Source organism: Crocuta crocuta, unplaced genomic scaffold (genome assembly GCF_008692635.1).
Source record: "Crocuta crocuta isolate KB4526 unplaced genomic scaffold, BGI_CrCroc_1.0 C28900024, whole genome shotgun sequence".
Lineage (NCBI taxonomy): Eukaryota > Metazoa > Chordata > Mammalia > Carnivora > Hyaenidae > Crocuta > Crocuta crocuta.
This window is the reverse complement of record NW_027550691.1, coordinates 1-1,682: the sequence shown is the minus strand read 5'-3', so window position 1 is coordinate 1,682 and position 1,682 is coordinate 1. Positions and strand designations below refer to the sequence as shown.

Sequence of the window (1,682 nt, the reverse complement as noted above, 5' to 3'; positions counted from 1 at the left end):
AGGTTGGGGTTTCCTGTGTGATCGTGAAAGAGAAGCAAAGAGAAGATGAAGATACCAGTCCCAGTGTGAGTAGGTCAGAGAAAGAGTGAGGAGGGGCTCATAGACAAATAGACCAGAAAAATATGGAAGAATTATTGAGACTCTGAGAGCAAGTACATGGGCATGAGAAGGTAGGAGAGGTTGAAGGTAGTAGGCTATGGTGATAAAGAAAAAAAATCTTTAAGATTTCAGAGGTGGGACCGTTTCTCGTGATGACATGTTTGGGGTGTGCCATGAGATTGTGAGCCTGAGAAGTCTGAGTAAAGCTTATTGAAGCTGTATGTTTACAGCGGGAGAGGTTTCATCTACACCATTGACGATGTGGCTCCCAAAGGAATGGGTGGTGTTTCCTTTCCCCTGTTTATCTTAATTTCTATTTGTCCCGATTTTGCAGAATATGGCTTCTGGGGTGAGACTGGGGACAGGAAGGGATGGTGCACTTTAAGGGGAAGATGAGGGAGCATCATTGCTGTTGTCTCCTACCTGGTTGGCTTGCCACGTCATGGGCACTCACCTGATCATCACACCTTCATGGAGCTCCTACTATGGCCTAGACTGGGTGCTGGGCACTGATGATTTAGAAAAGAGTAGAACCCAGTTACTATCTTCAAAGAGCTCATAGTCTGATGGGAGAAGCAGGAACATAGATCAACACTTTCCACCTCTAACCTTTTGTGTTGGAGACAGGATGTCTGAAAGAAAGTGAAGAGCTCCCCCAACGCACCCTCAGGGGCTCATCCCCCATCTGTATTCTCCCACCTGCCTGCCATGTTGGGCCTCAATGGTACCCCCTTCCAGCCAGCCACACTCCAGCTGATAGGTATTCCGGGGATGCAGATAGGCCATGCCTGGGCTGCCCTGGTTTTCTGCATTCTCTACCTGATTTCCATCATAGGCAACCTCAGCATCCTCACTCTGGTGGTTCGAGAGCAGACTCTGCACCAGCCCATGTACTACTTCCTCTCTATGCTCTCTCTCAATGATCTGGGAGTGTCCTTCTCCACGCTTCCCACTGTGCTTGCTACCTTCTGCTTCAACCACCGCTATGTTGGCTTCAATGCCTGCTTGGTCCAGATGTTCTTCATCCACACTTTCTCCTTCATGGAATCAGGCATACTGCTGGCCATGAGCTTTGATCGTTTTGTGGCTATTTGTGACCCACTGCACTATGCCACTGTGCTCACCAATGGCCGCATCCTGGCCATGGGCCTGGGCATCCTCACCAAGAGTTTTGTCACTCTCTTCCCTTTCCCTTTTCTGGTCAAACGGCTGCCCTTCTGCAAGGGTAGCATTCTGCATCACTCATACTGCCTCCATCCAGACCTCATGAAAGTGGCGTGTGGAGACACCCATGTTAACAACATCTATGGGCTGTTTGTGGTCATTTTCACCTATGGCGTAGACTCCGCATTCATCCTGCTTTCCTATGCGCAGATCCTCAGAGCCGTGCTGGCCATCGCATCCCAGGAGCAGCGGCTCAAGGCACTCAACACCTGCATGTCACACATCTGTGCAGTGCTGGCTTTTTATGTGCCCATAATTGCTGTCTCCATGATCCACCGCTTCTGGAAGAGTGCCCCACCTGTCGTTCATGTCATGATGTCCAACATCTACCTGTTTGTACCCCCCATGCTCAACCCCAT

At 49.8% G+C, this 1,682-nt stretch overlaps 1 protein-coding gene across 1 annotated transcript; it reads left to right on the top strand.

The window, feature by feature from the left end:
* Positions 1-807: 807 nt before the first annotated feature.
* On the top strand, positions 808-1,677 carry LOC144219113 (olfactory receptor 51I1; the record flags this gene model as incomplete). Its single annotated transcript, XM_077749070.1, has 1 exon — positions 808-1,677. A coding segment is annotated over exon 1 (870 nt), but the record flags the coding sequence as incomplete, so codon positions are not given.
* Positions 1,678-1,682: the final 5 nt, after the last annotated feature.